This window comes from Pseudoliparis swirei, chromosome 9 (genome assembly GCF_029220125.1).
Source record: "Pseudoliparis swirei isolate HS2019 ecotype Mariana Trench chromosome 9, NWPU_hadal_v1, whole genome shotgun sequence".
Classification (NCBI taxonomy): domain Eukaryota; kingdom Metazoa; phylum Chordata; class Actinopteri; order Perciformes; family Liparidae; genus Pseudoliparis; species Pseudoliparis swirei.
In genome coordinates, this window is record NC_079396.1 from 14,805,539 (window position 1) to 14,827,529 (window position 21,991).

At 42.9% G+C, this 21,991-nt stretch overlaps 1 protein-coding gene across 5 annotated transcripts in view; it reads right to left on the minus strand.

Moving 5' to 3' along the window:
• LOC130199348 (neuron navigator 1-like) overlaps positions 1-21,991 on the minus strand; it is an 80,712-nt gene that overhangs the window by 29,883 nt on the left and 28,838 nt on the right. For all 5 annotated transcript variants that reach the window (XM_056422764.1, XM_056422763.1, XM_056422762.1 and 2 more), the window contains 2 exons: positions 20,762-20,864; positions 19,025-19,357 (listed from right to left, as the gene is read on the minus strand). In XM_056422764.1, the coding sequence (XP_056278739.1) occupies positions 19,025-19,357; positions 20,762-20,864 (436 nt within the window). The remainder of the gene's footprint in view (positions 1-19,024; positions 19,358-20,761; positions 20,865-21,991) is intronic.

Sequence of the window (21,991 nt, forward strand, 5' to 3'; positions counted from 1 at the left end):
GTCTGTACAATTTAGTCTTTTTAGAGAGATCTCAGATCCGCTTGAAGAGGCACACAACAGAAGACAAGTAGCCTCTTAGGGGAGGGACACTGAGAGGACACATCTGCCTATACACAAGGAAACAACTACCAACTGATATCCACTCCTCAACCATCGCACCGCAGTAATACCCTAATTCACCTCACAGCAGGTGTAAGGATGCATGAGTAATGTTATTTAGTTTGACAGACAGATTCTCAAGAAATAAAAGGTGAATGAAGAGATGAACCATACAATGGAAATGATCAAATCAACATCAGCATTAGGATTCTGTCCTCTCCAGGTTTCATCCTGGATTAATGAAACAGGATGTGACAAATACTCACAATGACACTGGTGTAAACACACATGACTGCAACACCCATAATCATGTGATGCTCCTTCTCACCAACAGTCATAGCTGCGCTGACCATCTGGGACACTCAGACTTAAGAAAATGCAGAATAATTTATTTTAAATTTCAGAAATTCCACAATCAATCTATAATCCAATCTATGTACCTGTATCGGATATATGTGTGGAGGAGCATTTATCTGATAAGATCGAAAAAGAGGATGAATGTGGTTTATGTGCACAGATGGCCAACAATACGGGTCCCTGGACCACTTCAGCAGCTTATACCAACACACAGGTCTGTGAGTCACCTTGGTGGCATAGAAGCACATAGCAGATCGTCCAACACAAGTATTACTTTCCAATCAAATGCAGAGTAGTATTAGGAGTGATTGGGATGTTATTTCCCTATTCTTCCTGGCTGGATGAGCATCTAAAACGTTCTTAAAAAATGGATTGTTTAAAATGCATAGATTTTCCATCACTGCTGCACCATATAGGGCCATGAAAAACGTCCCTCTGCAGGCCAAACGCTTTTTATATCTTGAGAGTCTCAAACAAGGTAAAGTTATCTCCAGACGGTAAAAACTGTGTCTATGATGATCGTCTTATACATTGCCTATCTGGGATTGTACGTCAGATGCAGGCAGATTGATTACAAGTGTCATGTCAGCTGCTTGCTTCCATAAAGTATCAGCCATCTGTTGCGCTGGAATCGCGATATGTTTTTATAAGAGAAACACGGCATACGTGCTGCGCTGGCCCTCAGTCCGCTCATAAATAACCACTTTTTAATGATGACGTGGGGCACTTGGAGAGTAATAAGCAACAAATCTGTCGTTAATAATGGATTATAATTAGCCACCCAATACAGGTTATTTGCTGAGTTCTATTACATAACACTTATAGTAAATCATTGCCAAGACCCAATTCGAAAATAGATTGTGCAAATAGCCAGCCGTTGGGCACACACTAAATGGAGAACTTCATTTCCTCTTCTCTGTTGTTTATGATTTCCTCTCTGTCCCATTTCCATGATGTGGAATGGAACAATGTGTGATGGCTGCTCGGACAGTCTTTTGTACACACTCACATGCACACACGCCACACACAGCAGTTTTGGGGCATTATCGGGGATTACAGAAAAGGCTGGAATTAATGAGCTCATAATTACTGATAATTCCATCTGCCAACAGGATCAGAGCAGACCAGGGGGCTCAGTTAGCGGCCTTGTAAGTGTGTGTGTGTGTGTGTGTGTGTGTGAGTGTGTGGGTGTGTGTGTGAGTCCAAGGAGAGAAATAGGAGGTCACATCCCTAAATGGCCATCACAGAGGAGAAACACTGTTGTGCCTTTGACAGCTATGGCCTGGGGATTTAGGACACAAAAAAACACACACACACACACGCACACGCACACACACTCATAAACACACCCAGTGCACTAAATCTCTATTGTCCCCTGGAGGGAAGTTTGAATTAGCTGTCAGAAGAGTGTGATGTGAGGAGCTGGTGGGAACGCTAGCCTTGCTCAAGTCACTGCTGCGCCGAGGTCACACGAAGCCAGGCTGCGTATTACTGACTTTAAGGTTAGCGTCTGTGTGCAGAAGAATACTGAGGAACATTATTCTTCCAAGGTTTCCTTGGAAAGACGGGGACACATCATGCTAATGCTTGGGGCTCTCTGGATGGAAAGTTAAAGGCTCTCAGATGCATCAGGAATCCTGCTCAGTGAAAAGTGTTTCTGAGTGTGTATGTGTATGTGTGTGTGTGTGTGTGTGTGTGTGTGTGTGTGTGTGTGTGTGTGTGTGTGTGGGGGTGGAGAGAGATGGGTGAAAACTGTACAATTTAAGAAGAGCAAATTTCTCCCGGACAGCAAATTCATCTCAGAATCTCATCTCTCCTCCTGATCTCTCCAGGGTGGACAGACAATTTTTGCCCAGAGTTCAACACGTCACCGCTGAGAGCGGACTTGGCTCTGAACTACTTCATCCCTGTGAAATGAAACAGGACAGACGAAGCAGCGGAAGGCTCCAAGCTTCATATAAGGAACTTTACGTGGTGAAATACTCCTGGAACCAAAGATTGAGTGACTGTTAATCACGCTGACACCATCTGGGTCTTCTCGATCTTCTAATATTGTCAGCCCCAAAAAGGCAAACAGTCGGAGCCGGGAGAGGTGTGCAGAAGATTCTTCTTTGTGTTGTCTTCTTCTTACTCAGCTCAAATAGGGTCAATGTTTAAAGGTTACTGCCCCCAGGTTAAACAACTGATGCAGGGCTTTGCATGGAGCCACAATACAAACAATGCCTTCTGAACTTATGTTGCATACATGAAAGCATCTCAAAATAAAATGAATAATAAAAACTTTTTCGTGACATCTCACTCTCCAAGTGTATGCCCTCAGTGTATGTGAGGGGAAATGCATGCATATTTAAGCCCCTGAGTTCTTATGCATGAGCATGTTTGATTTCAGAAGACATGACATGTATCTCAGTGTGTAAGGTGGTGACCAGCAGAGCTCACACATGACCCAATAACCCTTGAGCCCCAAAGTACCCTGAGCTGCTTCCAAGGTCCCTTTCTACTCTATAAGAGAGCAGGAAGCAAAAGAGGGACAGCACTCCTGGGACAAGGTGGAACAGCCTGTTAAATAACCTCCATAAGTAGTTCAGTGTGGGGCGCTTCCCAGCTCCAACTCAAGGGCTAAGAACTGAGGAGGAGCTAACAGGGGAAACCCCGGCAGGCAGAGGCCCAGGGCAGGGGTTGGATCCCAAGGTCGAATTTCCTCTGGTCTCCCTGCAGACACGTCAACCACAACAACACAGAGTGAAATATTTCACAGCTAACCTGTTGGGTTTTTGGAAGGGCAATGATAGGATGGTAATAATTTCTAGTAATGAGGAAACTGTCAATGCCGAATGCATTACTATCTCCCTCCAACACACACTCATTATACACACTTGTGCATGCACATATAGCAGATTGGGGAACTATGATGTCAGCACAATGTGAGCTCTGCTCAGTGGCTCAACATAGTTACCAACAACTGGTACAGCTCCGTAAATAAAACCCTTTTAGGAGGGCATCTTCTCCTGAGACAAATACTTGTTTTTCCCTCATGTGCCTTCAACATTCTGGTCAGTGCTGTATCTTCTAATGGCAACAGCTACTGAACTAATGCCAGCACTTGATTATGCGCTAATCTCCCAGATTAGTACAGACAACTGCAGTGAAATGTTAAATGTGCTGACTGGAGTGGATGGAGTGCTGTGGATTGTCAGCTGATGGTACTTAAGAGTCCGTTTTGGGGTAAATAAAGAGTGCATAACTTGAGATCGACAGAAAGGAAAAGACAAAGAGAAAAATAGAGAAGCAAAAGAGAGAAAACGTGTGAATCAAATGGGAATACTTTAGTTTAAATCAAATCAAAGAGGCTACAGATCCGAGTAGACCACCACTAAGCACCTGCCAAAGGTTGTCCAAACACCACCTGAACAAAAACTAATGAAAGACCCATTGACTGGAGCAGAGATACTCTTTCACTTCTTCTGGCCCGAGATAAAGCAAAACACTTTGAAAACACATACATTACTCCCATGCTGTGTGTGTGTGTGTGTGTGTGTGTGGGGGGCGGGGGGGCCTTGGGGCAAACCCTGCAGGAGCATGCACCCGTCACCTGCCGTCACTCATACCCAATGCACTCTGGTCATGCCATTTAAAGTTATTACAGTGAGTTTGGAGGACATTCTTTAGCCTCAGGCTGCTGCTCAAAACACACACTTCACATTCCAGCAAGTGTATTCTGGGGACCCACTCCCTAATCCTCCAACATATGCAGACGCACATATGCATACCATCGCACATATGCATACCATCGCACGAGTGCACAGACACAAAAATAAAATGACGGATCCAGAGGTTAAAACCGAACACTACTACAGCCTCAAGGGTGTCGCCAATCGTCTCGCTTTCAATGTAATTTAGAGAAAACTCTCAAAGTTTCAATGCAGGACATTGTCTGAGTTTTTTTACTCACTCGACATTCCCTAGAAAACTTCACTATCAGGTGAAAACAACATCCAGAGGTTATTATTCTCCAAGGCCGCTTGAGGTTACGCCTCTCTCTCGTACCCAGCAATAAGGTGCACTGTTGTCTGGCTGGAGGTCCTTCTCCGGCTTTGATGTAACAGAGGAACTCACTAAACCACGGGGGTGCCACCTCATGAAAATATGAGCTCTGTTTGTGAGCACAAACTCCTGTGTGTACAATAAAAAGAGTGTCTTACAAGCATCTGTTGTTTCGCTCTCAGGTGTCTTGAATGACCTTGTAGGCAGGGCAAGAAAGATGTGTTCACTTGATTGCGAAACATGAAGAGTTTCTGGCAATATGAAATTAATTCAGCGATATGTTTTTCACCATTCTGGCCTCCCGTCTACATTGACCTGACAATCTGGAGACCGAAACTTAAGCCACTTATGCAAAAATAAAACAAATGCTGGCAGTGTGGCGGAAGTAAAGGAAAGCTTTTGTGAAAAACAGGCTTTTTGTGTCCCTGCGTGTGTGTGGATGTGTTTGTGTGCTGAAGATTAATAAAAACCTGTTCATGAATCACGAGGATATGACAACAATGTCAGCAGGCTACTGACCCTTCTAACTTATCCGGTGTGTGAGACAGGAATGTGTGTTTCCACAACAACCTAATCTTTAAACTTAACTCAAGCCAGACAACATTGGTGTGTTTGTGTGTGTAAATAAACAAAAACTTGATTTACTAAAATGTAAAAGGTAGAAGATATGTGGGCAGTCAGCCGACAGGTGCCCACTGGCAAACCCAATTAATATTTCTCAATAGCGTGATGAATGTTTCTTTTCACGAGTCTCCATCACAGATAGATATAATTATGATGTATTAATTAGAAACATTATGGATTTCAGCTTTAATTACCATGCTGGGTCTCCAGTGAAGCAGCTGTTGGCAGGACTTGGCTGCACTGACCAACACCTCCCATGGAAAACTAAATGACATCATACAACACAGGCCTGGTCTGCATCACTGTTACCGGTGCACCGTTGGTATTTAATCAACATTAACCGGGAAGATTTGGGTGTGACTCGCGCTAATGAGGGATGTCACCATATTGCAGCTATTTGGATGTTGGTTGTGCTGTTAATAAGGAGTGGATGAAGATAGGGATGGGCCTTGCTGAATAAGCTATTTGTATATTGTTGAGATGACAACTTACAGAGACAGACAAGTTGTTGTTGGATTGCTTTCAACAAGACTAATATAGTGGATACAATCGTTCTGTTGTGTGGAACTGGTTAGCTAATGATGGATGTTTAATGTGTCTTTATGCACACACATATGTTTACTTAGACTACATGTGTAGAGTCTCAAACACTTACTAATACCACCCTGGGCCTCCATTATATAGTTTTGTTGACAGACGCTCCATTTAAGCACAAACTGAAAAACAGAGATGCTTTTATTGATTATCTCTCTGTCTGTGTGTGTGTGTGTGTGTGTGTGTGTGTGTGTGTGTGTGTGTGTGTGTGTGTGTGTGTGTATTTCAGTGGTTAGTTGGTGAAAGTGTTTGTGTCTGTTGGATGTGCATCTTATGCCCTGATATCAGACCACTCTGCCCTAATGGGTTTACATAAAGAGTCGATGGATGCTATAGGGGTCCGTCGACCAAGAAGAGCAAAGCTGACCCCCACCACCCCTGAAAACCCTCCACCACACACACCACACACACACACACACACACAGACAGAAAGATAATCAATAAAAGCATCGCTGTCCCTGCTGTCTTGATGTTTTCTAGCACAAGTCAACTCCATGATTATTTTACAGAGAATCCTCAATAATTCTTTGATAATTATCAATATCTTTTTATGTCACACATACAAGTCTTTTATGTAGGCGTACATCTCCTCTGTCACCATGAACAGCTATAGTCATACATCTGACCTATATAAGCCCACATATTGAGACATACAGCTATGTGATAATTATCACATGGCGTGGGTATATTGTGCGCGGGGGCTTGCTGCTGTTCACCCAATCACAGCATAAAGCAAATACCAGGAGAAGGCGTCTTTCAGAATGTAGGTCAGCCGTTCAGAATGCGGTTCGGTCCTGCAGCGGATCAATGCGAACACACCCACCAGCCCACTCCCATGCATACCTGCCTCTGCCCTCCGAGCACCACACACACACACACACACACGCACACACACCCACACACACACACACACACACACACACACACACGTTGTCATCGCCGGCGCTAAAGCTCAGAAACACATTATGCGCAGAAACATCCAGCATTCAAAACCATTGACGCTTTAATATTCTTATTAACTCAGATGATTTGCATGCATTGGTTTCATTTGATGTGGATTCCTCTTCGGCTTAGACAGGAACCGCTTCCTGCTTTATGGGCGCTGCATAAATAGCAGCCGGCATAAAAAAAGACAGTGCTGATTCAACATATGGCTTTGCGCATTGAGGTCGGTGCCTATATGCTGAGTAGACTCCATCTACACGCAGACCACACGCCTATTCTTTACCCGGCGTCTAGACTAAGACACACTATCATACAACCGCTTAATATCAGCGCATGCCTGTCACAATAATGAACGTGCCACCATGCAGCTGTTGGAGTTTTATCAATGAGACATGCTGCTGCTTTTTACGCACTAGTTCCGCCGGAGCTTCTACAACCCACGAAGCGCCCTCAGACGCCTCGCGCTTGTATCGCGTTGAGATCATGAAACGCATTGTCGCCAGTGTGTCACTGAGCTTTCCATCCGGCGTTCTCGGTCTCTGGTCTCATCTATTACCTTGACAGAAAGTGCATTGTCCTCCCCGCGCGCTGCGGAGTCGGGAGCTGCAGCATTTTCCCGTTCAGCACGCGCCCGCTCATTCTACAACCAGCCAGCTTTCACGCCGCTTTGTTCCCGTTTGGCATATCGCGGCCCTGAAGCAGGAGAGTGTGCGAATCCACCGGTGCTTTCCAGCGCTGATAACCGGGGCACCGCCTGTACGAGTCAGCAGCGTTAACTGACGGACCCACTCCAGCAGTGCCTCCACTCTGACAAACACACACACACTCTCTCTCTCTCCAACACACACACGCTCAAGGAGGGAGGGAGGCGATGAGCAAGGGAGGGAGGCATGGATAGAAAGGCAACACCCAGAATTCCTCCTTCTCTTCTCCTCCGGCCCCCGTTTCGCTGATCGCGACCAGCTGTGCCTTTCCCCCCAAAAAGCGAGCCTTGAACGCGCATCCAGTCGCAGTCATCATTCTCTAAAAGAGAGCCACATGTCGAAGACACGTTCACACTCTTGAATCTCTAATCCACACACGGGACAGCGCACTGACAGCACTCTCTCAACCCTCTGATACCAAGTCAACGCTTTCATTCATTCAGTTACATTATAAATGTACCAAAGTGCTTCTATAAGTAAAGGCCCCGCATTAGTTTTTTAAGTTACAAAAGTAGATGTATAGTCATTATTCTGGATTTCCCATTTCTGAATGAATGGATTGTTATCACTAATACATTGATGTATAATATGGTGCCACTTTCCTATCAGGCACAGTGTTTATAAATGGTACCTATGTCTTTACTAATCGTTAATAATTCCTTATTTCTTATATCCGCAATAAGCCATAAGAAAACAGTTCAGGCTGCCAGGTTGTGAAAATTCTTTTGGCTGAGATATATCTTCCAAATGTATTTTCCTTTCAAGATCGTTAATCCATAACTTCTGGGAAATAGCTGAAGAGTATTATTACAACTAGAGACCTGATGACCTATTGTGAAATGAGTAAATCATTAGTCATGCTATTTAATGCTGTATTTATATGTGGATAGAATTTCAATTTCTTATGGTTGGATACGTCGATCTGTGTTTGTAATTAAAATCTTAACTGCAATGTAACAAGGGATTTCATATCTGAGATACATGTGGTCGAGTAAAAAGTACAAAAAGTGAATGGGAAGTTTGAAGGAGTGTATATAAATTATAAAGTTGCGTAAAAAGGATATACTCGAGTGAAGTTTTTTACTCTCACTACAGTACGACACGGTAAATACACTTTCTTAAAAACTTTCAATTGAAACTTAAAATAATATTGTCTTTATTGTGCGTAGACCATAACAACGTATATCTCTGAAATAAATAAAAACTTAGATTTACACATGAATATCTTCCAACAGTCGCCCACTGTCTCAGAGTATACTGGCTAAAGGCCAAAACAATGCTGGTATAATTGAACTATAATGGAGGTAGGGTAAATGACTAGTGATTCTATTGTAACAGAGTGTGTATTGGCTATTGGAGACTAGCAGGGAAATAGAGTGGGTCTCATGTATCCGCTCCCCCTTGAGTTCTGCCCCCTCACAACCAGTGGTGTTTAAACACTTTAACCATTGAGTGGACCCCAGTGAATACATCTGTCTGTCTGCTGGATCTGTTCAATAAGTGAATGAAGGGGGAGCGAGACAGCGACCAACAGGGGGGAGGATGGGGCTAATTAACACTTTCTTTGTTTCACTTTGTCTTTTCAGTGAGGAAAATGGTGTGAGTGGTCAAGGAAGAAACAGCTAGAAAGATTGGAAAACATTGACTCAGAATTAGAAAGAAAAAAAGACACAATTAACGCGCCCCTTTTAAGTGCAGAGGGAACAAAGACGGGATTATTCCGGCTACCGCTTCCCGTACCCTGCAGGGCCAGTTGGGCAGTGGGCACAGTGTGTGTGTGTGAGTATGTGTGTACGTTTGGCGGTTTGTTTGGCACTACGACATGCTGAACTGCAGGTGTGCGGAGCCATTGCCATCATTGTTGCCCAGCGTTAATAATAAAGAGAAAGGAAAACAGTTTATATGCCCATGCAAGCGCACAGAAACTCCCAAATTCAAACACACACACACACACACACACACCTATACACACACACACACACACACAATCCTCCTTAAGTCAATGTGAGCCTTTGATTTTATTTATGTCAACTCTCATCCTAGTTTCTGGATAGTGGAGCTGGACAGCGTTCAGTTTTTACTTGGACCGCTGACTCATGCCCAGACATGCTCGCTGTCTACCGCTGTTGATTTGCTTCTCCTCATAAAAGAGTGTTTCTTTTTCACTTCCACCCCCCTTTTCACTGAGTGTCTAAGACCATGGTTTTTGTTTTCAATGTCTGTGAGTGAGCAGTAGGCCAGTATAATTAGGTGGTGATGTAACTGTGTAATGACAGTATACAGGCAGGGTCACCCATATGACCCTGGTAACCTGTCACTCCTCTGCTGATGAAAGAGACAAGCGACCTGGGAAAGCTCATCCCCCTTATCAGACCAGGAACACACACAGGCACAGAGGCACATTCAACTCTTGTGAAGCCGCAAACTGAATATAAACAAACATCAACACACATGTATCAGACTGAAATACTCATCCTCATAATCACAAAAAGACATTTCTATTACTTCTAATTCAACTTTGAATTTCTTCTATCAAACTGTCATCGTCAGATGTCCTGAGATGCCTCAACGCCAAGAAACCTTCACACTATAACACTTGTTTTCCTCACTCTCTACCTGTCTCCACACGCGCACATACACACACACACACACACACACACTAAACACATACATTCTTTTGTCTGATTTCCTGGCAAATAGCCAGAGTCAAATTCTAGTTTGTAAACCAGCCTGCATGTTCAGTCTAGTTGTTCACTAACATAACAACAGACACAGGTTTAAGAAACCCAAATGCTGAAAGCATGACCTCACAGTCACACGCTCGGGGTGGAACATCAAAGTGTGCATCCCCCTTCTGAAAAGGGGTTATTGTGGTTAATTGAGGGACCATCCATGGCATATCTCCAAAAGCATCTAATTAGGCTCTTGTTTGTTCTAAAGGTCTGCTGAGGACGATATGAAGGACTCAGAAAACTTGATTTCAAAGAGGGTTTGCCTATCAAGAGACAGATAGGTGGAAGAGGAACGAGAACAAAAACAGAAAAACGTCACCAACAGGTTTCTGCAACCAGTTCAACACATGTCTCCTGGGAAAATAATACGGATATGTTCACTGTTTATGAGCACTGGTGCATACACGGAAGGATGAGATTAAGAGATGGCGTAATGAGGAGAACAGGAAAGGACAATGATGGTGGGAGGATAGAAAGAAAAGTGTGTGACTAATTTCGAAAACAACTCCAGAGAATAACACAGTGGGAGTCAATGGGAGGAAGGCAAAGTTAATTCTAATGCGCATTACAAACCCCCATCACACCCCATTGTTAACCCTCTAAAAGGCTCAGCTCTAGTGTGCATGTTCTATGTGTGTGTGTGTGTGTGTGTGTGTGTGTGTGTGTGTGTGTGTGTGTGTGTGTGTGTGTGTGTGTGTGCGTGCGTGTGCATGTGTGAGTGTAGCAAAGATTTGAGGCGGCTTCCATCCCAAAGCTTGTCCTTAACTGTGCAGTTTCATCTACCCCCTATAGAGGAACCAAGCATGTACTTTAAAGGCGGTATAGATGTATGGAAGGGCATGAATGAGTGAGAGCAAGATGGGGGAGAGTGTGTGTGCATGTGTGTGTGTGGGGGGGGGGGGGGGGATGTGTGTGTGTGAGTAGGCGGGGGTCTTTTACTGTGGGAACCAATCTTCAGGAATGACCCTTTTTATTTCAAGAAACTCCTTCAACAACATACTCTTAATGACAAAACATATTTTACAGAAAAATAGTAAAGGGGAACAAAAGACAATCACTATATTATTATTGTTATTATTATCTTGTTTTTATATATAATATATACATGATCTCTTTCCAGAAACAGTGTCACTGTTATACTTAAAGTTAATGTTGGTTCATTCTTCATCTTAGAAACCACAAAAAGACATGTTAGACATACTAATATGTTCACAAAGGCAATGCTAACATGCTTATGTTTAGAAGGTTTAATATGTTTTTCATGGTGTTTATTTTAGTTAAGCATAGTAGCATTTTGTATTTCACAAGGTACGCCTATAGATTGGAATGCCATTATTTTGCAGGTATTTGGTCATAAACTGCTAGCTTAGATACAAATATGAACTCTAGGCCCACAAACTATTTGTATTGCTTTTGTATTGTTGTGGTATCTTTCTAGTATCTGTATACAAGCTAGAAAATAGCTTCATTGATTTAAAATGGTAAAAGTAGTGGATTGTATTATTTACACATTTCTTGTATTCATCGGTAACTAATTCAATCTGAAGTCATGAAAGCAGAAGTGTGTTGACTGAATGAAGTCATTTCTATGATTGTAGTTTTAGCATCATGTTCACCATCAGGGGTTATCTTGAGGTCATATCCTCCTTTTCATGTCTTCTATAGGTCAGGTGTGATTATATATCATAACAATAAAATAAAGTTAATTCAGTAAAGGTCTCCAGGAAGAGGGGGGTCCATCTCTTTCCTTAAAGGAAACATGGTGAAATTTGTCATCAGGCAAAAGACGTGACATTTTAACCTCTGTAAACTAAGAAGACACTCTCACACACACTCACACACACAGACACTCCGTTTATTTCCTTTGCACGCTCGTATTGTTGACATGGTAACACATCCCTCTGAGCTACGTGGGGGTCCTCCCCCCCCCCCCCCACACACACACCATGGCCACCAGAACCCCCCCCCCCCCTACCCATGCCTCCTCGGCCTTGTCCTTGCAGACTGCTGACCAAGTCCCTGAGTTCACTTATTCTTTCCAACCCTCCCATAAGAGGAAGCGAGGGATTAGTGGGGATTACGCCGTAGCGTCTCCATAGAGATTTACCAGGCCTTGGGTGGGGTCGGGGGACACTGTAGCTGTGGCATAGGTGTTGTCGTTTGATTGGGCAAAGTTGAATGATATGGCCTTTAACTTAGAAAAAGTAGAGTCATATTATAAATATTTGATATATGCTGTCGAAGTCCAAGGAAAAGACAGCAAGGAAGCTGAGAAAAGATTTCTTTGACTTCGCCAAACTTTTCTTTCATTCCGAGGCAGAATGTGGGGAAACCGGTCCGAGGGATGCGAGTCTAGTTTCCAAGCTCCGATCCAGCACATGTGTTTGTTGCTCAACACCAGTATGTTTCACAATAATGAAATGGGCCAGTCCAACTAAACATATCCATGGAGAGTGACAAGAGGCCGTCCTATAAAAAACTTGGACATTGACACAAGTGTATGTGTGTAATTGTGCGTGTGGGGACAGACAGAGGGGAGAAAAAGAGAGTGAAGAAAGGAAGTAAATATTTTCTCTACCGCAGTGAAAGTCTTCCCAGATGAACCAACAATTACGAGAAAGACTCATTCACTTTTTGTGCCCTGTTTGTTGAACTAAAAGTAAACTATCTTATGTAACAATAGTGAATTAAGAAGGTAAGTTAATGAAACAGTGCGGCTCAAACAAACCCAGCAGACACAATAAAAGAAGAAAAAAAACATACGGATTTAGTTCTCACTGAAATAGGAGGTGTCAGGGGGTTTCTAGCAGTGCAAATCCCCCCACAGCCCCATATGTTACTCCGTATTAAATCGTTTAATGTGTTAATGCACTTGTGTGTGTGTGTGTATGCCTGTATGTGTGTATATAAAGGGCATGTGTGGATTATAGTCACAATTGTTTGTCAGCAGCGTCCTGCTGTTACGGCTGAAGCCGATTACATCATCCTATAAAAAAAGATCCCAGCACATAAAAAATGTATTCAAATACAGCCTCAGAGATACAAACTAAGTTTTCCTACAGTGTCATATATATACTTATACTATGTGTTTCGACATAAAAATTATACGCCTCCCAAACTGCATGCGGACTACAATACATATTGTCAAAATAACCTCCATATGACTAATGCCTTTGAATATGCAGTGTGTGCGAGCGTGTGTGTGAGCGTGTGTGTGTTTGCATCTGTGTGTGTGCGCGTGTGTGTTTGTGTGTGCTCTCCTTATAGAGCTTGGCCCACACGTGCTGTAACAAAGTGAGAGCACACTCCTCTCAGTCAAGTTCGCTCCATAATGACAGGAAAAGTAATCGATTACACGCGGCACTGAGCAGAGAAAGCCGCCGGAGCGTCGCTCAGAGGCAGAGAGGCCCAGAGAGGAGCAGGTCGTGGATGGCAGGAACAACACACACCCCATCACCCTCCTGAACGCCCCCCCCCTCCTCCCCAATCTGCCTGAATTTTTGTGAAAATATTTAATGAACATATATATTTTGAAGCACCATACGAGTATTTGTGTGGCTTTTAATACACGTGATGTTGTTAATAACACTGTTGACCATTTCACACGAATGCTGGGAAATTTACGATATGGAATTGTTTATTTTTTAACGTTTGTGCTATGCTAATTTATGCGTGGTATAAAATAAAACAGGCCGACTCTTGAAACTTGCTTTGAGTTGTACAAACCTCAACAGAAAACATTAAGTCCTTATTATTATGCTTTTCGTTCATTATTGTTACAAAGTAATAGTCTGTCCAGATTATTTTGTAACAACATTATCATAATGCTAACCACAATGAATGCAGACTTGACATTTATTGTAATGCATTACGCAGCTTTCAAGTATATTTGCCAACAGACTTTAATGAAATATGGAAATAGTATAAAACCAACGACTGCTTGGAAAAATAGTTTAAACATTTTTTAAACGCTCCAGCACAATTTTCTGAATAGCTAGCAGTACAGCAGCAGCTGCAGTGGGATAAATAAATCTAAATGACTAAAGATGTCGCTTTCACCAAAGTTGAATGTCCCTAAACCCAGAAATCAGTGTTAAAAGTAATTCTAGAGTCATATTCAGCGTTAACCTTTTCAAGAGGTGTTGACACACAGGTGTTGACACACATCATATCTACATACACACATTAATTGAATCTCCTGTGCTACAGATACTTCATACCGGCCCATTCTCATGTCAGCCCATGTTGTGACTGCATTGGGAGGGGTTCTGTTACTGGTCCACCGAATGAGTCACCGTGTAAAGATATCTGGTTCTTAGCAAGAGGGAAGCCCTGGGTGGGTCCACTGAGGATCACAGCATAATGTGTGTGTGAGCGTGTGTGTGTATGTGTGTATGTGTGTGTGAGCGAGAAGGAGAGAAAGTGAGAGTGAGTGAGTGAATAAGTATGTGAGAGAGCGGAACCATCACCTGTAACATAAATCAGACCCAGATGTGGGGAAAGAAATTAATCAATTACATGTGTGTATGTGTGTGTGTGTGCAAAGTTCTAGTTTGTTGGCCAGTAGGTGGGGATAGAGTACAGCAAGACTGAGCTTGTCCTGAGAGAAACAACAATGCTCTCTACATCTAAACACACACACACACGTACACACACAGACACACACACACACACACACACACACAGTGGTGTGTGAGTGGAGTTGTTTGTCGCTACCCTCTCCCACTGGAGATATGGTTACCAGGCAATGACAAGGTCCAGGAGTTACACCTCATTAGAAGTGTTTAACCATCGATACGGTCAGATAGCCATCAGTCAAGGGCCGGATTATGACTTCCAGTGTTTGAATAACACAAAACATTTAGAGGCAGGCATGAGACATGAGACTACTCATGATATCAAAGTTTATTCCAGGTATCTTTTGTGTTCAAAATAGATTACTTCTCCATCAGACGTTCCTCTTTTGGTTTCACTTCCCTGCAATGTGCTGGTTTGACACTGAGGGCAGCAGCTCACTTCTGCTTTTCAAGAAAGCAGACAGCACAAACCAAAACACTTAAACCAGCCGACTCTGAAAAGCTTAAGGGAGCTTAGTGTGTGTGTGTGAGTGTGAGTGTGAGTGTGTGTGTCTGTGTGTGCTTGTCCTGCTCCGAACAAATGTTTTCATTATTCAGTCGTTTAGTACAATGAACCAGCTTGTCTCGGAGCGTAACCATGGAGACTGCGCGTTTAGTAAAGGAAGCTTTTTCATCCCAAAGTAAAAGCAAAAGCGCCCACCTGGGCAAAAAACAAGCAATCAATACCAACTATACCAACTGAAACACACTGAAACCTACGCGTATATGGGTAGAGCAATGATAAGTTGGATAATGGAACATAAGAAGAATTCATTTTCTTTCGTGGCAATACTCTCTTGAAATGTTCACCCGAACTCTGAAAGGACAAGTAGGGAACATTACTCGACAGGATTCTGGATCGACAAATCAGCTAATATACAGATCCACACCACAAGCAAAATAATGTTCCTGCATCTCCTCAGAAGCAGAATCCTTTACACATCGTGCAGCTAAAGCCACATAATCATCCCACTGAAGTCAAATTTCTCTGTTTGGTTTCCACAAACTGCTGAGAAAAACATCCGGGTCTTTAGTTTGCTAGAAGTTTAGTTTTCTTCTCCTGATTTTAGCCGGTATCAGAGCTTGTTTGCTGAAATCAGAGGCCATAAATAGTGCATTTCAGTCTTACCACAATTGTTGGTTCAATACTGCCAGCATCGCCTTTGATATTAAACATAAATTCATGAAAATACTGAAACACCAAATTACAGGCAAAGGGGAATGACCTGCTCATCGTCCCCCTTCTCGCTGTTTCCCGGTAAGAATGACGTGTGCGAGTGTGGGGGGATAATGGGAGGGCTCTGGTTCCAAATGTAAGTGGAACTCTTTAGACAAAAAGGGGCCCAAGCTAGAAAAGCACAGGAAACGGATAAAGGACTTAAGGGGTCCTGACTCAGTGTGTGTGTGTGTGTGTGTGTGTGTGTGTGTGTGTGTGTTTATAGGATCTGTGTGTTAGGTAGGTCATGGTACAGTCACGTCAAACATACCTTTCTATGGGATTGTGAGTCATGCCTATACAGTGACTCACAGTGAGACCCATGATGAGTCAAATCTCACTCACCCACATGTGTGTATGTCCGAATGCCGATATTTTGAGACGGTTTCCTTTCCCAGAACAAAGAGATGACTTTGAGATAACCCAAACAAAGAACACGTGTGTTTGTGATACATCATTTATGGGGGAATCCTATGCATTATAAATGCTGGGATGAAATATGGTAATTTAGTGTGACCTCTGTATGACAGGGGAAGTGTCTCTATGTATAATGGATGAGCATGTGTAATAAATAATGAGATAAGGGAGAGTAATCCAGCAGGCTGCTACTTCAAGTCTACTGGGTGGAGAACATCAAGTAGAGAGGGAACAGCGACACAAGCCTGCCCTCTAGTGTAAAGACCGATTAGTTACTTTGAAGCCAGAACTAGGAACCAGACTGGAGGAACCAGGAACCAGGAACAAGACTGGAGGAACCAGGAACAAGACTGGAGGAACCAGGAACCAGACTACATACTCAAAATGATCATATAGATTATTCAATGAAGGCCAATGTGACTAGTTGATTACGATAGTAGCTGTGGTCTTGAAAATGTATGATGATAAAAGATTATAGTTTGATATGTGTCAGATTTTAGTTGCAGCAATAGAATAAAAACAACCGTAAGAAAAGTTGAACATGACAAGTAAAGGATCATTCAAAGGGCTTTTGTTTGGGGTAACATTAGATTGTACTGATTATTCCTCCCTTGCCTAAAGGCTCGTCTTGTGCATCTTTTTATAGAAAGACATTGTGATCTCACATTTACTTTAATATCTTAACTAATTCACAATTTTATAATGAAAGTTCTGTATACAATATTGTAAACAACTGTTCGCAATGTAAAGATATGGAGGAGTGATGTCTAGAATGAAGTCCCTTACCTTCTGTGTGTGTGTTGTTATCCCGGCTTCTCTATGCTTTGTTACATAGCCTTTGTCATATTGAGAGCTGTGTGGAGGAATTACATTTGGTCTGAATGTTTTTGTTTACAACCTTTTTACAGAATTAGATTTTGTTTTTTAAAACAGCATTTCAATTTTTTTACAGACTTTGTCTGTATGCAAGCCAGTGCTGTGTGTCCGTATTTTGATCTCTCTTTCTCAATCTTATGCTTTGCATCCTCACGCAAAGCACAATATAAACTTGTATAACCACTAATTTGAGACCTTGAACAAAGTTGCAACTGATTTCCTGAGGACTCGGGGAGCATTTTTGTGGTTACCAGAGAGATGGCAAGCGGTGGCAGAGGAGTTTTTTTGTTTGGTTTTGGTTCTGCAACGTGACCCAGACAAACTGTCAGAACACTAGTTCGCAATGAGATAATGTGTTTGTCTTTGCTGTGTTCAGAGTTGGTCAGTAAAACATGATGCTGTGTGTGCAACCAACTTACAATTATTGTGTCACAACTCCTCATGCAAGTTCTCCAAAACTAACAAACAAAGTCCAGGGAATGCCAACTTGGGTAATTCTTCAATACACCCTTTAAACTTAATTTTCTCTATTTGTGGATTGACTCGTAAGTGAATAAATGAACGTAATACGTCTTGATTGGTTTATCAAGTCACAAGGTACCGTGTTTTAAGGAACAATGTGTACACAAACAGCAGCTATCAACATGGTCTCTCTTCGGACCTGCCACTCTGATTCAGTTGGCAAAAGAAGAACATTCTTCGCAAAGGCACAATACAAAATCAATAACTCTCAGCCAGACATCCAAACACATCCACATTTCTCTCCAGAGAGCAGACGTGATGAGGGTAAACGGTAACAACCGCTACGCAACACAGCAAACATGCCGATGAACATGTCTGATAAACTAAGCTGAAATAGTTCACGTTGTATGCCGATGTGATCTCAACATTGAATCCTTTGATCCAAGGATGCATGTGTATGCATATATGTTGTGTATATATATATATATACATATATATTTTATTTTTTATTTTATATTTTACTTTGGATACTTTGCAGTCATTGTATTATATTTATGTGTGTGTATATATACATAGATGTTTCATTTTATATACATATATATACTTCATTTTGTATTTTATATTTTACTTGTATACATCTATATCTTTTATCCCTGTTTTTTATATTTTATATTTATATTTTATTCTCGTGTGTTTAGTTTATTGGTGTTGCTACTGTGACGACAAATTTCCCCTTGGGGATTAATAAAGTATATATCTATCTATCTAAGGGATCCATGCTAGTTCAACTCAAAACTCATGCTGACCCTGACAGCTCTGACTAATCCAAAATTGGTGAGGCAGAAAGAATGACCAGTTTTCCAAAGACACCTGCATTCTAGCTGCCAGGGGGCTCTAGTCAGCCGACGCAGTGAGGGGTCCTCCACATTGAAGCCTGCTGGCAAGGCCGGCCGGCTCGCAGTTGAATTTGACAGAAAGTCTCTGCGAGGGGGCTCGATGATTATGAACTCATTCCTGGACTGTGCCAGAGGAGTGCTCTCTGACTCGGGCAGAGCCAGCTGCCAGCGTCAAGGCAGACGCTACGATCGAGTAATGTACTACGGAGGGGCTGATCAAGGCTTTGATGCGCTGGTCAACCCCTACCTACGGGACGGTCTGCAGCTGTGGGCTTGTAGCCGTTGGCAGGATTCACCTCACAAGCAATGCTAAGGTCATTAGCGAGACACATGTATCCTGATTGCTGCAGGCGTCACGAGTCATGAGGTCATGCAATATGATTTATGCTACTCAGATTAATGAAGCAGGCCTTTTCAAATTAAGTACAAAACTCAAACTTACCCATTTCCTAGCTCATCAATATCATCATCGTCATCATCTTCATCATCCACATTTGGACTCTTCGTGCCGAGGTTGCTGTTTCTGAGGTAATCTCCCTTCAGAAGGGACGGATCGGAGCCGTCCAGCGCTTCGATGAGTTGGAGACGAGCAGTGTGGCTGATCCGGAGGGGAACGTCCAACTGGCTGTTACCTGTGGACGGGGCTTCACCAGCCTGGAGTCGGGGGCTGGCTTGACCCTGGCGCCATGACAACGGAGAGGAGCGGTTCGATAGACTTGAAATTGAGAAGGCAGCAGCTTCATCGCTGTCGTAGCACATGGTCCCCTCCACACAGCTGTGGAAGGAAACAGAGGGTACGTTTTAGGGATTGTTCGGACATATTCACAGCACTGTGCTCCCCAAAAGGAATGAAAATGTCAAGAAACTGTTGCATCCTGTTCTCTCAGAGGGACCTGAGTGTATAAGGCTGTATACTGATTTTTCACGGGTTTAGGGATTAATCGGTTTCCAGGTGTCTGTGTGTGCCTTTGCATATTTAGTAATCTGCATTGATGATTTTATATCCATGTCAGCAAACATGCCTTTATGTTCCTCTGTACACATTCATTTGAGTGAGTCTATAAATACCAGCATAACAATATCGCATAACGCATTCCCTGTGCTAAAGCAGCACCGCTCGCCATCAATGCAGAGTGCTTAGGCTGAGAATGATGAAAGTTACCAGCTCTCAAACTGCGGGACAGGACATGTATTTGCTTTGCTACATTGAAATGAATCTTGCCTGCAGGATACAGATTCATCTCCAGCAAAACCATCAATAGAAAAGATTTGGAAGCCGTGGAGAGGATGAGAGAGAGGATGCTACTCGTCTTGTCAGAATGGATCTTCACAGGCATTCGGTATATATCAGGGAAAGTATGTGTAGACAAAACAATGTGCTTGCTCACCAATCCATTTGTTTAATTCATGCAAATCTCACACTCTAAATACTCATTTCTCACAGGAAATATGACATCTTGTTTGGACAGGAAACTTCCACCGCCAGGTTTTAGGCCTCAGAGCAGAATATGCCTTCAGGGACAGCGGGAAGTGATTCAAGGTTATTTCACTACAATAAAAGTATGAATGGCAAAGGAAATGTATTCCAGCAGGGAACCATCTGCTGATTTGCTCTTCATGTAGGGAGCTCCCACTGAGGGACGGAGAGAGGTTACATGGCGGGAGGCGCACGGACAGGCAGACTGAGGGGAAGCTCTCAAGGGCAAAACCCGAAGACACGCGGTATCCAATCAGAGTCAATCAATGAAAGACAGGAAGAAGAGGGAGGGAGAGGACACCTGAAAGCTCCCATACCCTTAATCACAGCATTAGTGCATGTATGCCGTGTGTCTGAATATGAGTCGTGAGTGTGCATCGGCAGGGTCGGCTTTGAAGTCAGCTTTGAGCTAATCCTGCTTCAGTTCCGTATGAACCCACACAGAAGGAAAGCAGAGCAGGCAGAACAAGACTAATGGCTGCTGGTCTGTCAGGTGTTCTGATATTGATCTGAAAGCCGACAGGCAGTTAACCGCCACACCCAAAAGCACTGTTAGCAATGTCAACAAGAGTCTGCCCATCTCAACTGCTGTTTTCTCTCACTTGTTTGCTTTGTTTGTTGTCCCTTTGTTTCTATTGTCCAATACCATGCAGTCCTGTTTGTGCGTGTGTGTGTGTGTGTGTGTGTGTGTGTGTGGCTGACCTGTGGCTGAGCTGCACACCTCTCAGGCTGGTCATGGTTTCCTCCAGGTTTTGTCGAAGGTCCAGAACATTTTGCACGGTCCTCTTCCTCTGGGACTCCGGGTCTGCAGAGGCACATACACACGGGGATATTTTTAGACATGCAATTCAATGCTAAATCATTGGTGAATGACAAAAACGCTGTCTTCCTGTTCAAAGATTTACATTCTATACAGGATGTATAAATGCACAGTAGTTAAATGCACAGGAGTTAACAACACTATGAAATATGACCAGAAATGAGTTGATACATGATCATGGATGTTTTCATCTATGGATGATGCTCACAAATAACCATGCAGACTGACAGTTAGTCATAGTAGGTGACCAAAATCTAAGATTACACCAAATCATCTAGAAACATAAATCTACAAAAGGAAACAATAATGAAACTAGAGAACTAAAAAAATAAAAGACAAGAGAGAGTAAGTAGTGGCAGGGTAAGCACAGTTGTTTCTCCAGATGGCAGTGGAGCAAACTAATTAACTATTAAACTATTAAATATGATGGCAGTCAGACAGACACAACCACAAAGGAGACCTTTAAGACCAGACAGATCTCACACTCCAGTCTACCCACCCAGTGCACATCTGTCTGGATCCATCTATCCCTCTTTTCTAAGCACCCTCAGTCACAATGCCCCAGTGCCCGTTCATTGCACTGTGCCCCTTTGCCCCTGTTTGAGAATAAACCAAAAGCCTTTCTCATTTAAACCCACCAGGGAACATATTGGCATTGATCTCACCCCCTGCTGTTGTAATCTGCTCAGATTCATGTTGGGCTCTCCAGCCAAACTGCTGCTTCATACATGTGTGTGTGTGTGTGTGTGTGTGTGTGTGTGTGTGTGTGTGTGTGTGTGTGTGTGTGTGTGTGTAAGTGTGTAGGCTTGTGTGTGTGTGTGTGTGTGAGTGAGAGTGTATACAGATAATTCCCCCTGTGGTTTGTAAGATTGGAAGCAATATAAGAACCAAAGTGGTTCAACCACTTAGTGATACAGACACCATGTATTCATGCTGAGGAAACAAAACATATTTCACTTTACACGTTTTACTCCAACACATGTCGGTCTGAGAGCTTGATATGGGGTCCTGCTCACACTATTATTGCTACTATCATAGGCTTTTCCTATCCATGCAATAGTCAGACATAAGACTGAGAATCAGGAAGAAACTACATGTTCTCTATCACATAG